Consider the following 19,791-nt stretch of genomic DNA (forward strand, 5'->3'; position numbering starts at 1 on the left):
CAACTATGAAGTGCTTCTGAGGAGAAACAATTTTAATATTTCTCAGTGTTACACTGCCACAAGACAAACAACCTCATCTACACAGCTTGTTTAAACTCAAAGCTTAATAACTCCCAGAACAGCCATTTTGATCCTTACCAGCTTCTGTTGACCACTTCTAGTTCCCTAGAAGTTATTTTTGTAACTGACACTAGCTCAAACACCTCACTTCCACAAAAGAGTAGCTTAATTTTGCATAGCAGGCAATTACCAACTAACCAGTGTTGACAAAAGTATTTCTCAGTCTGTGCAACTATTGAAATCCATTACTAAGATTAGAGACATAGGAAAGGAAATCATCTAGAGACTAAAGATAGACAGGACAAATGAACAACTTGGTCCAACACCTGCACTCCCCTTGACTGACCTAAATGCATCAGAAAGGAAAAGTGAAACCCGAAGACTCACAGACCTAAAAACCCAGGCGTGCCACAGCACACATAGCAACAAGCCTGCAGAACCCAGCAGTAGGGAGATCAGGAGCAGCCTGCAGCTGTGAGAGAACAGGACACACTATTTGCTGGTGTAGAAGACATCAGCAGTAGAGCCAAGATTGCAACATCTAACACTAAGTACGCAAGGGCCACACTGAGTATCTTCCATGGAATGTGGGGGTTTGGGTTTTTGTTCTTTTGGTTTGGGTGTTTTTTTTTCTTTGTTGTTGTTGTTGTTTTTTGTTTTGGGCTTTTTTTGTGTGTGTTGGTTTGGAGGGTTTTTTTGGTATTTGTTTGTTTTGTTTTTCTTGCATCAGACTAGTTTTACTAGACTACTGGCTCACAGGACCAAATACTGGACTATAATTTCTAATGGGCATCCATGCATTCCTTGAGCATATCTTCCAGTTCAGCCTTATATGAAAGGAATTCAGTTTGCATACTCCCACACGAAAACCAGACTGTAGGAAGCAGAGCTAACTTCTGTAACACACTCCTGATCCAAACTAAGAAGCTAATGAAAAAGTCAAATATTCTTGAGTTACAATACACGAGCAGCACACAAATGGATCTCACAGACATGCAACAGTGTTATCTTCAGCTGCCCCTGTAAGTTATGACATACTCCTGCAGTGAGGTATGCTGCAGGTTCCATTGTTAAGATACACATTTCCTTGAAACTGCAGTGATCTGCTGAAGACAACACAAACCGAGCACCGTTGCATAGAAGTCTCTGGCCAGAAAAATCTGAATTAGAGTGCTTGATTCTCTTAAGAAAGCAAGTCCTTATTCATTGTTAACCAGTCAAAACAAATTTTATCCAGTTCTCCACTTATTATATCTCTGATGAAGATGCTTTGTGTTCAGTGATGGATTAAAAGTAGGTATGTAAGGCTAGCACTGAATCAGAGAAGTGCTGGTGCTGTGACTCAGTAAGCACCAACTGAAAACATAAATGCTCCATGTGTTTCTTTAACCACAGGTGTAAAACGAACTTTCTCTTATGAAACACAAATCGTTACAGCTTAATAAATATGGAGATAGCACCAGCAACAGCTAGCAGGTTTTGCTAACAGAAAAAGAAATTCAGGAAATGCTCAACCCAGACACACAATACAGACATGGTAACTTTAGTCATTATGGACATCTTTGTGTACCTTAACACTTTTAAGTAAAACATCTCTTGATGATTACCTCATCATATTTCTTATCTTGCTATTCCTTCAACACCTTTGCACCCAAGACCAGAACTGAGACACTGGAATTTAGATATGCTTACAAGCCAAGATTGGATTAGAATACAAATATCCCATTTTAAAAATCAGATTGTATACAGTTCAAATTTTAACTATGGTCAATATACTAAGTCATTCATTGTTTACAACTTATAAATTATTAACTACAACACAAGCGTACAACCTACGCAGTGTATGAAAGCCTTCAATGAGTATTTTTAATTTATGTACGATATAGTTAAGAAGCTAGCCAGATAAAATCCCTGCCCCAAACCAGTTTGTAAGTTATAACAAAAATTTCAGTGGAATTGCTTTTGATTATCACACACTGTGCAAGCATTCAAGGAACCAAACATTGCAAAGAGCTACTGAGTCAGAGACATTAAGAAAACCACAATCTACTCAAAAATCGTTGAAGTTCACTAGTATCCAAGGAGCAGATAACAGTACATTAACAAAATCATTTTGAAAGCCAATGAAAGACAGTGGCTGCATTGGTAGTAAAATCAGTAATTTTGTCTACAGAGAATCTGTCCCAATTCTAGGAAACAAAGACCAATGTAGATATATTCTCATGTAGTCACACTACATACTAAAAGTCTGCTTCTGCAGCTACTATTTATACAGAGATTTGCTTGTCTATTGAACTTAAAAATGATCAGCCACCTTGGTAGTCAGCAGTCCACAGTTATAATACTAAAAATGCCCAGGGCAGAAAAAGCCTAAAGTAAGCACAATCTGACCATATTTTTTTATAACTTTTCATGGAGAACTTCCAAGGAGGCACAGGCGTTAGATGCCATTTCAAGTGATGAACTTGTGAAATAAGTAAGGTACTTTAGATCTTACCTACGAAGTTAGCTAAAATATTGCATTTGTTTACATTTTTATATAAACATGCATGTATGTAGGCATGCATATATGAACGTATCTCCCTTCATTGATTTGCTATACCAATGAGCACTTTTGACCACATACATGAGGCTATGGCTCATGTATCTGTTGGTTTCTAAAGGTATCCTAAAATGCTTTTGGAAAAGGAACAGACAGCCCTGCCTTAGGGAACAGTTAAGCACATTTGAAAGACACAGCTATCAGTATGAGCATCTTAAAGCCGTTGCATCACAACAAGTGTAGACATTGAGGCTGACTGCTCTATGGTAAAGTGACAAGAAGGGAACAGCTGCCTTCACTAACGTATGTTCTTAACGTGAACCCCCTCAAAAGTCGAAGTCTGGGGTTTGGCAGGCTTTTTGAAACTTGAAGCTTTTACCAGTCCCTTCTTGGTTGTCTGAAGTATGTACTGTCTTCACGATTATAGTGAACGTGAGTTCTTAAGTCTTCTGTGAAGACAGTGAGCCATATCTTTTCTCCTACATTGGAAATGCAAATATTTCCTCTAGAGAATTCTTGAGTAAAGCTAGTAGACACATCACAATTTCCCAACAGGATGTTATTATTAACCAGACCTTGCATGAATGCACAGAGAAAGACTATTTATAGAAAGTAAAGTTCTTAATAATATAGAAAACTTACAGAAAAAAGTGAGGCAGCACAAATTCCAGTCTTACAAATCTGACAAAGTGTTACTTGAGGAAGTAAAGTTACAGGGCAAACAGCAGAAATTCACACTGTTTTAAGACTACATCACACCAAAAAAGGAAATTTTAGCAAATTTTTAATCTTCATAGAAACCAAAGACAGCTGGAAGACAAAGTACATGGTCTCACATGGGTGCTGATGATGGATAGCTTAACCAGAACAAAGGGAAAGCTAGTGGAGCCATATGTTTAAATAATTTTTATGATTTATTACTTACCGTATCCCATATCTGAAGCTTTATCTGTTTTCCGTCAATAGTTATCATTCGAGCCCCAAATTCTACACCTGAATAGATTTTACAAAATATTACATTATTAGCATATATCAGAAAGAAAAATGCCAAGTACAATGAAAGCAAGAACGTAAGTTTAAGTTAACTCAACGTTGTATTTGTAGGAAATAATCTCTTTCACAATCTGCTTTTAGTTAATTTTCCAGCTGCTTGAAAGAGATGGAAAGTTTTCTAAAAGGAAGAAAAGTTTTACTTTCCAAGTGCTTTACAAATGCATTAATTAGAACGCAAGTGTCAAGGAGGTATTTCCTACAGAGTTTTCCAAATGATTTAGTAGCTCTAGATCAGAGGGAGAAAAACATGTCCATTTGAATGCAAACAGGAAATTGAAGTCACAGTTATTTTAACACTCTACCAGTGATAGATTGCTGAAGCCCGTTTAGAAGAAATTAAACTTACAATTCTTTATCAATAAAATATTCTATTGAGCATACAAATGTCACCTTCAACAAGATAAATTTTATTACTGTATTTATTAAACTCATCTGCCTTTACAAAAAAAGTTCTTCCAAAATTCTAGCTAGTTAAAGACAAAATTCAATAACCGAGGGAAAAAATTAATGTTTCAAATAAACAAAAGAAATTTCTTCAGTGGAAGAATTCAGCATTTTGTACCTTCTTTTAAAGCAATTTTAAGATCATTAACAGTAAATTAAGCATAAATTGAGGCTATTACTACAGTAGTTAAAATCTGACCAATGACTAGAGATAGCGGACATATTTAAAGGCTATCAAGTTTCCATTAATCTATGCTTCATATATCCTTTATTTCAGGGAAAAAAGATCCGGTAGCATAAGTTTTGTTTAAAATTGGTCACTGCCTAGATTTGGACTGAAGTTTTCCAATGAAGCAACCCCAATTTGAAGTATTCCAAACGTCTCTTCCAAAGCTTATTTAGAATATTGGAGCAGGGTGGGGTGGGGGGCAGCGTTGCTTTCTGCAGAATGACTTTTGGGGAAGGGGACAGGGAGGAACCACTCTCCCCGCCTCTCCCCCCCCCGGATATGGGAGCCAAATAAAAGCCGTGGGCCAAAGAACATTGTGCTCTCTTTAGCATCCCAATAACCTGCAGTAACTGTATGCAAACAAGTTGAAGGAATGGAGGGGGAGGGACAGAAAGGAGGAAGCAGGTGAATGACAATGCTCTCTCTGAAGTTGATTGCAAATCCAGGGGAAGGTCCTTGGACTCCTACAAGTGTCAACACTGCAGGTATTACTTGATCTCAAAATGCAGAAACACAGCTGCCGATTTAAATCCAGCAATCATACTAAATGTTTAGTTTCTACACACAACCACACAGAAAAATTTAAAGAATATTTATCCTGTTCCATCAAAATATCTGCTGAGAGAAAATTGTGAATTTGCAACAACACACACAGTTTATGGTAAGTTTGTTCTCTTAAAGAAGGCATAGAAGCTGTACAGGTTTACAGTAAGGGTATGTCCTAAGGGCAATGCGCAAACCAAACAGAGTGTTTACAGTGTTTTTTGTCACCCGTATCTACCTACAAATGTTGGTTTTTTTTTTTTTTTTCTGGTTGGGTTTTTATGTCTGTTTGGTTTTTGTTGGGTTTCTTTTTTTGGAGGGGGGGGGGGGGGCGGGGGTTGGGGATTAGGTCCCCGCCTCCGCAGCTGCATCAATGCAGCTTCTCCCTCCCACCTTCATTTCTTTTAATACCAGACACTTCAATTCCCAGATGAAAAATAAATTGAGATAGTTGTTGCACTGTAAGCTCCTTTAGAGTACACTATTACAGTTATGCACAATTCTGAATGTAGGTCAAAGACAGAAAAATACCTGCTTCCATGTATTCTATCTATCTTTTTTTGTTTTTTGCCCCATCTTGTTTTCACTAGAGGTAAAGTTTCTCTTTGAATTTCTTAAATCTTAGAGATAAAATTTTAGGCTAGCTATATTAAAATTTGGGGCTGAAGTTTGCACAACTTAGATGAACTGCCTTTTTTCCACATGTCCAATTTCAGTTTCGCTTCTCTCCTGAGTTCCTCACAGCAGGAATAGAATCTGCACTCCCATAGACTAAAATCATTGTATCATATTAAAGAAGTTAGGCTATGTAACACAAGCCTTTTTATTCAATCTGCAGGTTCTCTGGAGTTTTAACATCATCAGCTGGAAGTGCATTAAGTAACATCAACCCATCCCATTTTGCCCTGCATGGGCATTCCTGTGACTTATTTATTTGTGTCTTTCTAAATCTGTTGAGTACTTGGTCCTGGCCAAAACACACACATTCTATCAGTTAAGTGAAAGGAGGCTGCTTCCAGCCTATGCCCCCTTCTTTGCCTTTCCAAGCAGCTTCCCATGCTCCATTCCTACATCCCTCATTACATTGGTATCTAGGTTTATCTCATCCCACTAGCTTCAGTTTCTGCTCCCAGATTTCAGGTAGCTATATGGCAGGCAAAGAACTGGCACTACCACCACCCTGCTGAGGTGAAGCTGTTTCCCACAACCTATGAGTTTCCTGATGTGACAGGGCTGCCAAAGGCATAAGTGATATATAAGGTGTCATGTATTTGGCAGGCCTAAAGAAGAAAAGATGACAATAACTCATGCCTCCCTAAAGAACTCGGGCTCTTTATTCAACCACCCTATCTGCTGCCGAGACCTCAGAAATATTTGAAAACTGATGTTAGCTAAGAATTTGAATTGTATTAGGCACCCACACACAAAGCGCGGGAGGACTGTCAAGAGAAAAAGGGAAGCCATAACCAAACCACCTGATACATTCTGTTACATGAAGAATATTTGTTTGTATTTCAAGCATCTATTTCAGTACTCCCAAACGCAGGAAGCCTACCTATTCCAGGGCACAAACTAAAAACAGAGACTAGGGATATATTTTGTGCAAGGCTCATCACGATTAGAGCTGATAGGTTCCTTGAAATAACATCAAGAAGTTCAAAGGTTCTGCAACCTTATCAGAGGCTAGCATCTGTTATGCTTAACATTGAAACCGATCTCAAGACTAAGCTTGCCTGCAGAATTTATTCCCACACTATTTCTCATCTTTTGTGTGGAAAGATAAAGAAAAGTTTGTATCATTTAATGTAGTTAGATCAGAGGCAATCCATTCTGTCAACATGCACACATTTCCCCTAGTATCAATATCAAATCATACCTAACACAAACAGTCCACATACAATTGAGAAGTCAGGAAGAAAAACCCCTTGTCTCTTCCAAACAGTGAATACCTTCACACTTCAATTCTTCTCTATCCAGAAGTCAGTCTTCCCAAATAGTAAATATGTTTATTCATCTTTAAGGTTAACTTTGCTTTAGTTTATCTGTAACTTGTCTTCAAGGTTCTGTGGCTAGGCTAATATTCATAGAACGGTTTAGGTTGGAAGGGACCTTAAAGATCATCTAGTTCCAACCCCTCTGCCATGGGCAGGGACACCTTCCACTAGACCAGGTCGCTCAAAGCCCCATCCAACCTGACCTTGAACACTGCCAGGGATGGGGCATCCACAACTTCTCTGGGCAACCTGTTCCAGTGCCTCACCACCCTCATGGGGAAGAATTTCTTCCTTATAGCTAATCTAAATCTACCCTCTTCCAGTTTAAAGCCATTACCCCCTGTCCTATCACTACATGCCCTTGTAAAAAGTCCCTCTCCAGCTTTCTTATAGGCCCCCTTCAGGCACTGGAAGGCTGCTAGAAGGTCTCCCCGGAGCCTTCTCTTCTCCAGGCTGAACAAGCCCAACTCTCTCAGCCTGCCTTCATAGGGGAGGTGCTCCAGCCCTCGGATCATCTTTGTGGCCCTCCTCTGGACTCACTCCAACAGGTCCATGTCCTTCTTATGTTGGGGACCCCAGAGCTGAATGCAGTACTCCAGGTGGGTTCTCATGAGAGAAGAGCGGGAGGAGCACCTCCCTTGACCTGGTGGTCACGCTTCTTTTGATGCAGCCCAGGATACAGTTGGCTTTCTGGGCTGCAAGTGCACACTGCTGGCTCATGTTGAGCTTCTCATCAACCAACATCCCCAAGTTCTTCTCCTCAGGGCTGCTCTCAATCCATTCTCGGCCCAGCCTGTATTTGTGCTTGGGATTGCCCCCGCCCATGTGCAGGACCTTGCATTTGGCCTTGTTGAACTTCATGAGGTTTTGCATGGGCCCACCTCTCGAGCCTGTCAAGTTCCCTCTGGATAGCATCCCTTCCCTCCAGTGTGTTGATCGCACCACACAGCTTGGTGTCGCCGGTAAACTTGCTGAGGGTGCACTCAATCCCACTGTCCATGTCACTGACAAAGATGTTAAACAGTGCCGGTCCCAATACCGATCCCTGAGGAACACCACTCGTCACTGGTCACCACTTGGACATTGAGCCACTGACCACAACACTTTGAGTGCGACCTTCCAGCCAATTCCTTATCTACCAAGTGGTCCAGCCGTCAAATCCATGTCTCTCCAATTTAGAGACAAGGATGTCACATGGGACAGCGTCAAATGCTTTGCACAAGTCCAGGTAGATGATGTCAGTTGCTCGTCCCATATCCACCAACACTGTAACCTCGTTATAGAAGGCCACCAAATTTGTCAGGCATGATTTGCCCTTAGTGAAGCCATGTCGGCTGTCACCAATCACCTCCTTATTTTCCATGTGCCCTAGCATAGTTTCCAGGAGGATCTGCCCCATGATTTTGCCGGGCACAGAGGTGAGACTGACTGGCCTGTAGTTCCCCAGGTCTTCCTTTTCTCCCTTCTTAAAAATGAGGGTTATATTTCCCCTTTTCCAGTCAGTGAGAACTTCACCAGACTGCCATGACTTCTCAAATATGACGGATAGTGGCTTAGCAACTTTATCTGCTAGTTCCCTCAGGACCCGCAGATGCATCTTATCAGGTCCCATGGACTTGTGCACCTTCAAGTTCCTTAGATGGTCTCGAGCCTGATCTTCTACGGTGGGCAGTTCTTCATTGTCCCAGTCGCTGCCTTTGCGTTCCGCAACTTGGGCAGTGTGGCTTGAGCATTTGCCGGTGAAAACTGAGGCAAAAAAGTTGTTCAGTACCTCTGCCTTCTCCATATCCTGGGTAACCAGGTCTCCCGTTTCCTTCCGGAGAGGGCTGACATTTTCCCTAGTCTTCCTTTTATCACTGATGTACCTACAGAAGCTGTTCCCTAGTGAAAAATCTCCCATTTGAATCACCATAAATGCATTTCAAGCTTGGCCAATTCTGCTTCTATGCCCAGTTTTAGCTTTTCTGAAGAGACAGTTAAGATACTATAGCTATGGATTTTTTAAATTGTTTCAGATTGTACCTTTGCAACAAGAAAAAAGGTCTCCACTTGGCTTTATTAGCTAAGAAATACTCATCAGCTAAAGATTCACTGCTACCTTAATACAGCATAAATCCTATGTTACTGCAGCACAACAAACTCATAAATGCATACTGAGGTACCCTAGCTGCTTAACCATTAGCACTGTGGGGCACAAAAGAGACCTACCAATAGTGAGATCGTGGACTGGTTGAAACCTCTTGTCTGTAAACTGTAACAATAAACATGACTTCCCAACACCTAAAAAAAGAAGAAAGAAAGATGTTTTAAGCAAATTAAGAAAAATCTGTTAAGAACCAACAGAAATTAATTTAAATGAATGGTATATATTGTTTAAAATTCATTACTAGAACTTGAGATACTGGATTTCACCTACTTTGAAGTGTATGCAACTATTTCATAGAATTTTTAAAGTTCCAGAAACATTAAAGTCAAAGCAGTTATTTTTAAAAATTGAACAAAAATTGTTTCTTCTTTTTCAAAAAGTAGTTCTGCCTTTAAAATTAAGGGGGAAAAAAGTTTCCTAACAGACCTTCAAAGAATCATTTCACATCCTCTCTCCACAGTAACTTCAGGTCTTGCTGCTCCTCACAACCCTACATCTGCTTCCCCTTCAATACTTTCAGCTTTCTTCCAAGCTAACTAGATCCTCAATAGCACCTCACTTCCACCTATCTCCTAATTTATCAGCTGAGGTAACAGAAGTACATACATGGCTGCTTACAACCACTACGTGTTACTGCCCACTGGTTCCCAATAGGCCAAAAAATAGTCAAAGAAGAATTGGCAACAGCTGAGTTCACATTACAGCCAGACAGACAACACAAACATTGTCCCCCTCAGATACCCTGGTTTCAGACCCAAATGGGTTAACTACTTCATACTACATGGACACTGGTCAGCAAAAGGGCAATTTCTTCTGTTTGTGAAAGCACAGAAAAGCAAAAGTTAATGGCATCAACAGGAGTACTCAAACTACGTAGGTTTGTAAACTTAATACTTTTTACAGTTAATTTTTCCTTGTTCTTTTACTTAGGGGGGGTCATTCTTCCCATTCTGCTCAGTCAGATTTCCTATTTTCAGCCTTTTAAAACTTGACAATCATACATTTAAACTCTAAACCATATCACATAACATACAGTACTGTAGCATCTGAGTTCTTGCTGTACTTCACTTCATCTGTCCAGCAAGATAAGGCTATTTTAGCCACATACTAGAGGTCAGCAACAGCTGATCAGGAGTGACATATAGGTAATAAAAGACAGCAACCAAAAGGATAAGGAAAAGAACCATACTGCAAGACACAAGGTATGCATACCAGAGGTTTGCATATAGTGACATTGATCTTTCTACTACTAAATTCGGCATTCTCAAAAGTTTTTTAGTATGGTTTCATGAGGAAACAAAGCCTATACAATCGTAATCACTGCCCACCTGTCATTTTGGTCTTAAAAGCTAAGTGGCCAGTTTCAATCACATCTAACAGAAACAGGAAACTTGCATTTAACATTGTCACAAAATGAGTTGTGAAAAATTGGTAACACTGAGATTAATATTCCAAGCAATGCAGCAATTCCAGCAGCCTAAGCCAGTTGTTGGTGCTGCTATCCCTATTCTCTTCCCTACAGCACATTTATGCCCCTTTCTCCATATTGCTTCAGAACCCATCTAAGCCATTTCAGTCGTCTGCTGGGTTAGCATGCTAACCTGACAAGAAGAGTGACAAAGCAAACAGAAATGGCTTCATGCAGGGTCAGACAAGCATGAGAGTTAGTTCAAATGAGGGAAGAGAAATGCAGCAGCCAGCAGATCAACAGCTTAGAGTGGCACAGAACTACAGCCCAAGGCAAAGTTTGCAGCATTGGCCTTAACAGATCTCTTTTCCATAGCTCTCTGGCTTATGATAGCAAGCTGTCATAACACAAGCAGCTTGGAAGCAGGCATAGATTTTGTTCAACAAAATTAGCAGACATAAAAAGAAATGGATGAGGAATGAGGGAGAACGCTGGAGGTAAGAAAAAAACAGGGAGGAGGAAAGGCAGAATACTGGAGCTGTAGGGACAGAGAACACAAATCTTAAGGTTCCTTAGAAATACTAAAAATTCTTCTACTCACGGAACACTATTTACACATACAGATAACTTTTATACCACCAATGAAATACAGCTGCCCCATCGCAGAACATAATCACCATCCCATTTATAAAAAACAACCTATAAATCACACCAGAAGTAGAATGTAGAACAGCTTTTGCCATCAACCTTACAAAGTGATTTCAGTATCATTGGATAAACCAGAACCTCAAAACTATCCAATATTCCTGCACAAATCTTACAAACATTAGAAAAACATTTCAAAATCTAATCAACAAAGTGACACTCAATTAGGTGTCCCAGCACTAGTTCTCAAGTGGCAATCTGATATTTCTTCTTGTAAGCCTGGGTGACCAGCTTGTTGGTTCAGGAGAACATACAAACACTTGCGTCAGCACAGTGAAGATGACAGACAAGCACAGTCCCTTTGATGCAAGCCCTGTCTCAAACTGGCACAAAATGACTGCACCTCTAGTTACTTCTATGCAGCTGGCCTTTTAGGAGCAGACTGCAGGGTTCATACACAGAAACAGAAGAAATAACCAGTTTCTGTTTAGTGCCATTCCTGCTACTTCAGAACCTTCCAGCAAAAAGTGTCTGGAAGTCCCTAAATTTTGTACTGTTGTTGACTGAAAAAGAGGTTCAAAAAGTTGCAAATGAAGCTGTAGTGCCTGTTAAGTTTAGGTTATAATCCGTTTTAGATAGTACTTATAAATATTTTATTGCCTACATTTAATAGTAATATTTTGTTTTAACTTTATAGCTTTAAGACATTGCAAGTTTGTAACAGGAAAGTTCTTACGAGAATAGCTTGCGGCCCATTCACTTCCAGAGCCTGAGTGGAGTGTGCTATCATAGACACAGCCAGGAACCTGTGTCAGGAACAGGAGCTGTATATGAAGTCCCAAGCAGTTTACCACCTTGTGACATAAACAGATGCTGCAAAGATCAATTAACAGTTGCATGGCAGCTAATTCCATGGCATACAAATGGTTTAAAGTAACTACACTGGTTAACTCTAAGAGCAAAGTGGCTGTTTACCAGGTATCTCATTCACTTAACAGTGTAAATCTTATACCTGAAAAGAGGCAGACACTCTGAGAAAAGTAGTTGAGCATGTCTTATGATAGTCAATTGTAGAACACAAAGGGGACAAATTCAGTTATTTATTAACTCAGTCACCATTTTACTGCCACAATTACTTTAATATAGCTTCAGATAAACCACCCCCAGAGGAAAAAAAATCTTAGTATCTTAAAACAAGAAATGAGCAGAGCTCGGATACACTTCACCAACAAACACAGTAAACAAAAGCTCTTGCTTAGGAACAAATTAAAACAATAGATTATGTGCTCAGAGGGGAGCAGCATGCTTCTTTGCATGTGCCTGTTCTAGGATCCCTTCATACCCAAACAGTGATAGGAAGTGGAACTCATGCTGCAGTAGTTTTACCCTCCGGCTCTGAATTCCGAACTATCAGCCCGAGTTGGTTCTCCAAATTCCTCTGCCTCCCTTAACAGTTTCCTCTTTATCTGGGTGCCGCTCTGCAGTCAGTTTCTCTGGGCATAGCATTGCTATTGGAGCGTGGCTGGGCCAAGGTGGACAACACCTCCCTTCCTTATATCAACACTAGTGTTCTTTTCACTGTTTGGCAAGCCAGAACAGCTAAGTTGTAAAGCTAACCTCTCCCTTCTCACTCATAAGGTTATGCAATGAGCTAAACCAAGAAATGGATCCAGCATAAAACTACAGTCACCCGAAACACTAGTATGTGCACGAGATTAGGGTTACAAAATATATAGCAAAGGGAAGAGTTGTTCTTTTCAGTAGCAGGCTGCACTCATGGCAATTAAAAAAGCTGCTCTGGAACCATAATACAGGTGATGATACAGCTGAGCCAGTTAAATGGCTTTTGCTAAGAAAGCTGGCTTGCATCCTTCTTACCTTTCAGCTCCTGTGACTCCCTATGAATAGGGCAAGGAAAGTTCAGTTGTCAGCTGCAAAATCAGAGGTGCGCTACTGTCAACATGAGGAAAACTTCCAGGCTTTTCTTACCACTAGTCAAAACTCATCAGCATTCCTTCCGGTGATGTCTGAGTGTCTTAGAAAGCTGATCTGGCCCCAAACTAAAAATGCCTCAGAAAAGACAGGGGGACAGGCTAAGATCACTCCTTATTTGTTCAGATAAGCACCACTATAGGCCAAGAAAGGTGATAGAGGAAAAGAACTGCAGTAGTAGTCATCCCAACCAGGGTATCAAAACTGAATCCTGAAGACAAATCCCTACAGTTAATCTGCTACCTGCCTCTGATGGGTAGACTCACTCCTTCCCACACAGTTCCATCTCCTTATCTAAAATGGCTCTTACACTTTTCTGACTGTACCTGCTATTTGTTTGCTTTTGGTTTTTTTTAAATTGTCTTTGTGAGCTGAACTGGCTCTCTGAAGGATCAGACAAGCACTAATGCTGACAGCTAAGAAGCAGAAGTTCATAGCTGAGACAAGGAGTGGTAACCAGGTCCACCCATTCTGGCAGCAGATAAACATTGGCTTAACTCAGCCATCTCACAGGACTATATTTTTCTTGTTGTTGCTTCACAGGACAGGGTGATCAATAAGCTCCCCACTCACAGAGATGAAGACCTACTCCCCCTTTGATATCTTGTTCTCACCGATCTTCCTAGGTCCAGTTTCCTCCCTTGAAAGTACTTCAGACCTTGGTAAGCACTTCCCCAGGCCAACTCAGCTGATTCAGCCAAGCAAAAAGTTAACCCAAAAAGTAGGTAGTTTTCTACTGTGTTAGCAAGTTGATTCAGCTCATGGTAGACTATCGAAGTCACCACAAGGTAAGGAAAGGAACACCTCCTCCTTCCACATGTAACCAACTGAGTCAGCCTGGAAGCCCCAATACCAACTGAGCTGAAACAAGCTTCCTGCTTATCTCCCTTTAGAAAACAAACAAAAATAAATCTTTAAATAGGCTAAGGACAGTCTCAAACAATGGACAAGTCTTAAATAACACAGATTTTAAACCCAACTCAGATTTGAAACAGGTAATTAAATAGTACAAATGTCACAAGATACATACCTCTATCCTGGCTTATGAGCTACTTCTAGTTCTTTCTAGTAGCCTGCACAGCTTCCAGATGTTTCATAAGCCCTTTTCTTATCACAGGCCGCAGCTCATTCCCTCTCTCCTTCCTTTCCAACTACAGCATCTTTATGCAACTCAGCAAAGTGCAATATTACCCTTTCACAGGCATAATGAGACACTAACCTAAAGCAAAGATTTTTCCTAACCTCTTTTCGGCCAGTTATCTGCTCGTCACAACTCTGTCATCAAATAGGAAAATTTTATTTAAATTAATAGAAAGGATAAACTACAAAATTCCAAAGTGCCTGTTATAGAGCAAAGGGACTTCACATAGCAATCATAGCATGGACAAGAAGGGAAGAAAAATAACCTCCAAAATCCTTCACGATGGCTACATAAGTTTGGGGAAAGTAATGTCATAAAAATGGGCTTTTTAACTCTTTCAAAGATGATTCAGCTTCAATACTTGAATAAATAAATATTGCTGTAAATTTACAACAGCACATCTGAAGCCAATGATGTAAGTTTCCCTTTCTACAAAAAAATTAGTGCAGACCTACGGACTGAAAGGAGCTTGTCAGCTTTATCACATCTCGTTTAGTATGGCACTGCCCAACTGCTAACTCTGCAGGTTTTAAAAATAAATAAATAAAAATTATTTCCAAACAAAATTAAACTACATGAGTCTGGAGAAAGCCTCTTTGTGGTGCACTGACACTAGAAACATTTCACAAGGAAGCCTGAAAAATAAAGCCAATTCAGTTGCTTAATTTCAACATTTGAGAATCTCCTAGACAAGTGAAATGGTTGACTAGACAGCTTGCTTTACTCTAGAGAGTAAGGAGAATTAGATCACCAAGCAATTGTATTTTCTTTCATCATCTTCCCCTAATAAGAATAACTTCAAGATATTGTTGCAGAAATTGAAAGGCAAGTGAAAGTTCATTACGCAAGAGGCTCTGAGGGTTGCTGAACTAAGACATTCAAGAAAAGCGGAAGACAAACCTGCTCATGGAAGATGCAGCAACTCTGATCATTAAGAGACATTTAGACAGGATACAACTGACAAGTTATGTTGGTGGCATGAAATCTGACCATTGCAAAACAGGTATTTCAGGCATACTAAAGTTCAGTAGCATTCTCTGGTGGAATCTAGTAAACATACTCTAATAAGAAAATCCTGTTTAATGCATATTAAATATTCTGGAAAAAAATCCAGCTCTAGTCTTCACAGAAATCTCATGTATCATTCCCCATTTATTCCCATGTCGTACGCTGTTGGTAATGAAAACGTTTAAGCAGAAAAGAAGATTTCATCATCATACAGAAAAACTTCTAAGTAAAAAAATGACAGACTTTCAGTCACCCACTACAAAAAACAGGCAATACTTGTGTGCTAAGAGTGTTCGTCCTGGCTCAGATCAAAGTCCATCTCAACTGGTGGCCAAAAGCAGATGTGTAGGGAAGAGTGGATGAACACAACAACTCACAGAAACATTAAGGTTGGAAAAGATCTGTAAGGTCATCAAGTCCAACCACCAACCCAGCACCACCATGCCCACTAAGCCATGTCCCGCAATGCCACGTCTACATGTTTTTTGAACACCTCCAGTGAGGGTGACTCCACCACCTCCCCGGGGCAGCCTCTTCTAATGCTTCACCACTCTCTCAGTAAAGAAATTTTTCCTAATATCCAATCTAAACCCCCCCTGGTGCAACTTGAAGCCATTTTCTCTTGTCCTGTCACTAGTCACTTGGGAGAAGAGGCCAACACCTACCTCTCTGCAACCCCCTTTCAGGTAACTGTAGAGAGCAATAAGCTCTTCCCCCTCAACCTCCTCTTCTCCAGACTGAACAACCCCAGTTCCCTCAGCCGCTCCTCATAAGACTTGTGCTCCAGACCCCTCACCAGCTTCGTCGCCCTTCTCTGGACACGCTCCAGCACCTCAATGTCCTCCTTGTAGTGAGGGGCCCAAAACTGAACACAGTATTCGAGGTGTGGCCTCACCAGTGCCAAGTACAGGGGCACGATCACTTCCCTATTCCTGCTGGCCACACTATTTCTGATACAGGCCAGGATGCTGTTGGCCTTCTTGGCCACCTGGGCATACTGCTGGATCGTATTAAGCCATCTGTCGAACAACACCCTCAGGTCCTTTTCTGTGGGACAGCTTTCCAGCCACTCATCCCCAAGCCTGTAGCGTTGCATGGAGTTGTAATGACCAAAGTGAAGGACCTGGCAGCCTTATTAAAACCTCATACAATTGGCCTCGGCCCATCGATCCAGCCTGTCCAGATCACTCTGCAGAGCCTTCCTACCCTCAAGCAGATCAACACTCCCGCCCAACTTGGTGTCATCTGCAAACTTACCGAGGTGATCACTCAATCCCCTCATCCAGATCATCGATAAAAATATTAAACAAGACCGGCCCCAAAACTGAGCCCTACTGGCAATCACAATGAAACAGACACCATCAACCACCAAGGCAAAGGTTTCAGAGCCCTAAGCAGAATGCACCGCGTACACTTCTAAATGCGTTTGCAAACTCCTATAATGTTTTTGAAATATCCAGATCAAAAGATTTTTCCTGGTTAACTCTCATACAAGTATTATGGAATACTGACTGCTGGTTTTCCTCTTAAAGGTACCAACTCCATGAAATTCCACAGCTACTGTCCCACTGATACAATGTAAAAACCATGCAGATCTATGACAATGTTGAGTATGTGAAAGACAGCTATGCCATTTCAGGTCTCTCCCACAACAGAAAACTAACTAGATCTTAAAACAGTTTTGACTACATAGAAAAATGTAATCTTTTTAATATATATATATATAAAATGTAACAACCGTAATAGAATTAATCCCATGCTCATAAAGCTACCATGCCTGAAGTACCAGCAAAAGAGTAAGCCAATGACCAATGAAGCAAGCAATGCAAGGGACAACAGCTGCTGAGCAAAAAGCAGTCTTGCACAGTCAGTTTCTGTGGCTGTCATTTTAAGAGACTGAGATCATGCTGAATTCCTGTGTTTAAGCAGATGAAAGTATGTGGAATCACAATTCAGAGAAGACACATGCAGGTGTCTTGTATAACTGCAGGGGTTTTTCGTTGGTTTGTTTATGGCTCACATAACCCACTGTTTTGTAGTGCTGTAAAGGAAGACAAGCTAAATGTTAACATCTGTCTTCAGCTGATGCTGTCTTACTTTTCTCCTACAGTTTGTTTACAACTAATTGCTGAGTCACCAGGCAGCTGATCCATTTCCAAAGACTCTAAATCAAGTCCCAGTGATAAATTTCTTGATCACTATGAAAATGAGATGGCCTGCAAGGCCACTGGCATATCTTCACTGGTTGGAATGCTGTGACAGACCACCACTGGAACTGAACAGGACAGTCCTGATCCACTCTTAATTTCCATCTGCAGAGCAGCAAGCTCAACTGCCTTTGTCTGAGGAACAGTAGTAACACCTAAACCATCACAGTCATTTTGGCAGCAAACAACTGTGCATAACATAAATTGGCTCTTCAGTACTAGCTATATTAGAATACTTAAGAAGCTCATAGGAGATCTAAATAAAAGCAAAACCAACTTACCACTATTGGCATATTTAATTCATGTAAAGAATTATCATTGCAGTAGTTTTAATTAGCTTCCTGTAGCAACTCTGAATAAAAGCCACAGGAAATAAAAAAAACCAAACCCAAACTTGTGAGCTGTTTTGCTCTCTGTGTTTCCCTTCTCCATCTCACTCCTCCCGTATTTGGCTCTTAAGCAGCTGAAACAACTTCAGAAGTGACACACATCCATTCTGTATTTCACATTTTAAGCAACTGAAATGCAAAAGCGCAGCACAGACCATTACACTGAGGATATTTCATTGTAAAAATGTAATCAGTATACAATCAATGTACCAAACCAATTGTTTGCCGCCATCTCTAGCACTGTAACAATTACAGTTTTTAGAGATGCACCAGAATTGGCCACCTGTTCTGAAGCACTATCATTCTGAATTCTGCACTACCATTTTGCACCACCCTGGGCAGACAAACCTCTTCTTACTTCCCCTGAATTTGCTCAGGTAATGTCCTGTCCTCTGGTTTAATGAAATGTCACTCACCTGAATACTCAAGAAAAATGAGAATTTTTGCTTATCATGTACAGCCTAACGTTTCCAACATGGTCATTATAGCGGTAATATATTTCTTAAGATTCGTTTGTATTACAGCTGCTACTGCAGTAGTCTAAAAAAGCTTCCAGAGTTTAAATGTAAGTTTAAAAAAAGATAAAATCACATAGTAGTTGCATCTAGTGTATTTAACAACTTCACATGTAATGCAACTGTAGCATATAATTATACTCTAGCAACTGATAATTTGGCTCACAAGTATGAAGTACAATTACGCAGGTATCCTTAGAATAGCATGTAAAATGACAGCTGTGTCATCAAACTTATTAAAGAAGGCATTTGTTCAGGTATGAGGAAAACAACAAGATGCACAATACACCGGCACAATAGTTAACTTTGTTAGTTACCTTGTCCTGACAACAGTTTGATGCTACTTATATCCACACTATGCTGAGGAAGCATAGAATATATTGGCAAAGGGGCTTCAAACGGCAATTGTTACCAGCTTATGGTTATGCCTGCAGCATTCGTAAGCATTACTATTTGTTACAGAGGAGCCAATGACAAATAGAATGGAGCAAGTTTTTAAAAAGTGGCAAGCAAATGGTTGAGGAAGGGAAGAGACCACAGAAGCAACCTGAAGTATCTGGGAAAGCAGTAGTCAAAAAAAAAAAATATAGTCCCTATAAATTAGAAGGAAAGAGCCAGGGCTTTTAATTTTCCTTTGACAGCATGTCTCAACACTTTAACAGCTTGCTACAGCACCTCCAGCCAGGGCTGGAACGGGCATCCCTGTGGCCTGAGCTGAAGGTACCTCACAGCAGCAGTCTTGGCCTCACCACAAAACTGCGGGATGGCATGTGGCCCCTCTCAGGTCTCATTGCTGTGGGGTTACAAATAAGGGGCACTACCCAGGTACAAGTTTCGCAGTGACAGCGCCTTCTTCCTCCCCCCTCCCCCGCTCAGATACCGCAGCCAGGGGCGTGACACAGCCCGACCTGCCCCGCGGCCTGACAGCCAGGCCCAGCGGCGGCTGTCAGGCTTCTAGGCCTGGTGCAGGGCCGAAAGCCTGCGGGCGCGGAGCTGCCGAGAGGCAGTCCGAGGCCCCGGGCGGGGCCCAGCGCAGAGGCGGGGGGAGCCGCCTCTTCGCGCAGAGCCACCACGTCGACGACGCCAGCACTGCGGAAATGGGAGCGGGGAGCCGGGCCCTGCGCTCCGCTCCGCCCGCCCCCCGCTCCCGGGGCGGCCTCGCCTCCCCGCCCCCGCCGCTTACCTGTGTCCCCGATGATGATATACTTGAAGAGATACGCGTAGGCCATGGCCGCCCGGTCCCCGGCTCTCGCTCACTCCTTCGTGACGCGCGCGCTCTTCCCCGCCCCCGCTGTCAGGGCTCGCGCTGCGGAGAGGTGGAAACGGTTAACGGCCACCGGGCGGCGGCCCGCTCCCGCCGGGCGCCTCCACGGGCACCGCTCTCTCGCTCGCTCCCTCCTACCTCCGCCCCTGCGCCGGCGGGCTCGCTCGGTCGCTGTTGCCCTCCCGCCGCTCTCCGAGGCGCCGGGGAAGGC

At 41.7% G+C, this 19,791-nt stretch overlaps 1 protein-coding gene across 1 annotated transcript in view; it reads right to left on the reverse strand.

Annotated features, from left to right (window-relative positions):
• Nucleotides 1–19,643, reverse strand: part of RAB2A (RAB2A, member RAS oncogene family) — a 43,104-nt gene extending 23,461 nt beyond the window's left edge. The window contains exons 1-3 of the mRNA XM_059836299.1: nucleotides 19,500–19,643; nucleotides 9,074–9,145; nucleotides 3,528–3,595 (exon numbers count right to left, since the gene is read on the reverse strand). Of these exons, the coding sequence (XP_059692282.1) occupies nucleotides 3,528–3,595; nucleotides 9,074–9,145; nucleotides 19,500–19,545 (186 nt within the window). The 5' untranslated portion in view covers nucleotides 19,546–19,643. The remainder of the gene's footprint in view (nucleotides 1–3,527; nucleotides 3,596–9,073; nucleotides 9,146–19,499) is intronic.
• Between the last annotated feature and the right edge of the window lie 148 nt (nucleotides 19,644–19,791).

Source organism: Gavia stellata, chromosome 3 (genome assembly GCF_030936135.1).
Source record: "Gavia stellata isolate bGavSte3 chromosome 3, bGavSte3.hap2, whole genome shotgun sequence".
Taxonomy (NCBI): domain Eukaryota; kingdom Metazoa; phylum Chordata; class Aves; order Gaviiformes; family Gaviidae; genus Gavia; species Gavia stellata.